This window comes from Myotis brandtii, unplaced genomic scaffold, assembly GCF_000412655.1.
Source record: "Myotis brandtii unplaced genomic scaffold, ASM41265v1 scaffold139, whole genome shotgun sequence".
In the NCBI taxonomy this organism is placed as follows: domain Eukaryota; kingdom Metazoa; phylum Chordata; class Mammalia; order Chiroptera; family Vespertilionidae; genus Myotis; species Myotis brandtii.
In genome coordinates this window covers 1,651,838-1,653,789 of record NW_005354965.1, presented here as the reverse complement: position 1 = coordinate 1,653,789, position 1,952 = coordinate 1,651,838, and the positions used below count along the sequence as shown (strand labels likewise).

The 1,952-nt window shown below is 56.3% G+C and overlaps 1 protein-coding gene across 1 annotated transcript in view; it reads right to left on the bottom strand.

Moving 5' to 3' along the window:
* Nucleotides 1-794, bottom strand: part of MRPS6 (mitochondrial ribosomal protein S6) — a 54,525-nt gene extending 53,731 nt beyond the window's left edge. Inside the window, exon 1 of the mRNA XM_014535185.1 lies at nt 636-794. Within this exon, the coding sequence (XP_014390671.1) occupies nt 636-779 (144 nt within the window). The 5' untranslated portion in view covers nt 780-794. The remainder of the gene's footprint in view (nt 1-635) is intronic.
* Nucleotides 795-1,952: the final 1,158 nt, after the last annotated feature.

Below are 1,952 nucleotides of genomic sequence, written 5' to 3'. Positions count from 1 at the left end.
CGTTCAATTTCAGAATTTAACCCCACTTTACTTACTCTTCACGCTGAATTAAAAGTTGGGGGAAATGGAAAGGACATGTTTACATCCACACGTTACGATGAAAGTTAAGCTCAACGGCACCTGCAAAGTCTCCTCGGGAGGACTGGTCTCTACATCCACACGCAGGAGGTGGAGGAAGGGCAGCCGCAGAGGCCGAGGAAAGACCGCCCTGGGCTTCTCAGTGGCCGGCACCGCTGCAGCCACAAGGATCGTCTGTGCTCCGCCTGGTCAGGCCACGGGACCCCCAGTGCTTGCACACACGGCGAGTCTCCAATCCACGGGATGTGGGAGCGCCTCACACCACAACCAGCTTACATTTAAACCGCTAGCAGGTGCTGGCTGTGGAGGAGTCCGGTACAGGTCCAAGGAAATGAAAAATGGGCAGGGAGGAGTCTACACTCCAGGGACCCGGGATGCTCTTCAAGCAGAGCACAGAGAAGGACCAGAAACACTCCAGTCTCCCAACTTCCAATTCGCAGGCTTCCTCGATTCCAAGACAGAAACGGTCTGGGGAAGGTGGTGGGAATAAGCCATCACCTTGAAGGGTGATACTGTGAAGAGGTATAGATTTCAGAATCTAAAAATGTGAAACGTACCAGCTTCGAATGGAGGTGCTGCCCCAGGCTTCCCGGGGGACCGCCAAGTGCTGCCCAGTGAGCGGAGCCTCCCGCCTCCCCAGGCGCCCCGCTCACAGCTGAGCGGCACCCGCAGTGAATGCACCGCAGGGTGAACTTTTCCATCCATTCTCCTCCCAGTATTGATCCAATTTCAGAATCCTATTTTCCTAAATTGAAAAGCAAAATTGTTCAAAAGCAGCGAGTCTTTGTGCGTGTCATTTACCACCAACTTAAAAAGAAGTTTTGTGAAGGAAAAATGAGTTTTGTTGTTGTTTAATCTTTATTTAGGCCAAGGAACTCTTCGCCACGAGCTCGCCCTGTTACAATGTCCTATCTGTAGTCCTGGCCTCCTCCGCCCGGAGGGAGCTCCCCATGTTATGCATCAAGGCTTTTCACCCCTGCGCCCCGTGAGGGCGTCCAGGAAAGCAGGAACTGCTATTGTAACGAACTGTACCCTGTGGCTGACCTAGAGCAGGGCAACACAGTGCCTGCTCCACACAGGGGCTTACACCCCCCCCACGGAGCCTGGTAAGGGATCCTTTACTAAAACCGTCAGCCCCGCTCAAGGCAGAGTCCGAGTCCTCACTTCCAAGGTGGACGGGACACGTGTGCCTGCACCCTGACTCTTCAGGGACGACCTTTCCCCCCAAAACAAGGTAAACGAAGGAAACTTCAGTAACTGCCTTTCCCAGGTTCTACGGTGTCTCCTAAAAGCACGGGCAAAACACCAGAGGCTTAAACAGTTTCCATGTGTTTATAAATGTTTCCTCCCACACCTTCCTATGCTTTGAGCTAGGAAGCTGGGGGGGGGGGGGGGGGGGGGAGAAAGGGGGGCTCCTCGCCACCATCGTGTTTCCCCACCTTCAGGGACAGCCAGCTTGGGGACGCCAGACCCGACCAGGAGGCAGCGGGGCCTTCCTTTCCTCCCTGACCGGGTGCAGCCGCCCAGGGCTCGGTGCTCGGTCCGTTCCTAGCGCCGGGACCGGGCTCCGGGCTCCATTTCACCCCAAACTTCCAAACAGCTACTTCTCAAAAGTGACCCAAAGCAGGATCCACGCCTGAAGGTGCCAGGTCCCCAGCGCTGGGGGAGCCAGGCTCCGGCCGTTCAGACGTAGCGGTAGTATTTCTATTTTTATTTTTATTATCCCTGGAAGAAAGCACACACAGGCCACGCACCACGCACCGCACCACGTTACCCACGTCTCGCAGGAAGATTTCGGCGCCGAAGGAGTCCCTGCCCGGCGCGGGGACGAGGAGCTGCCTCCGGGCCGGGACGCGGCAGGTCGGTCCTCGCCG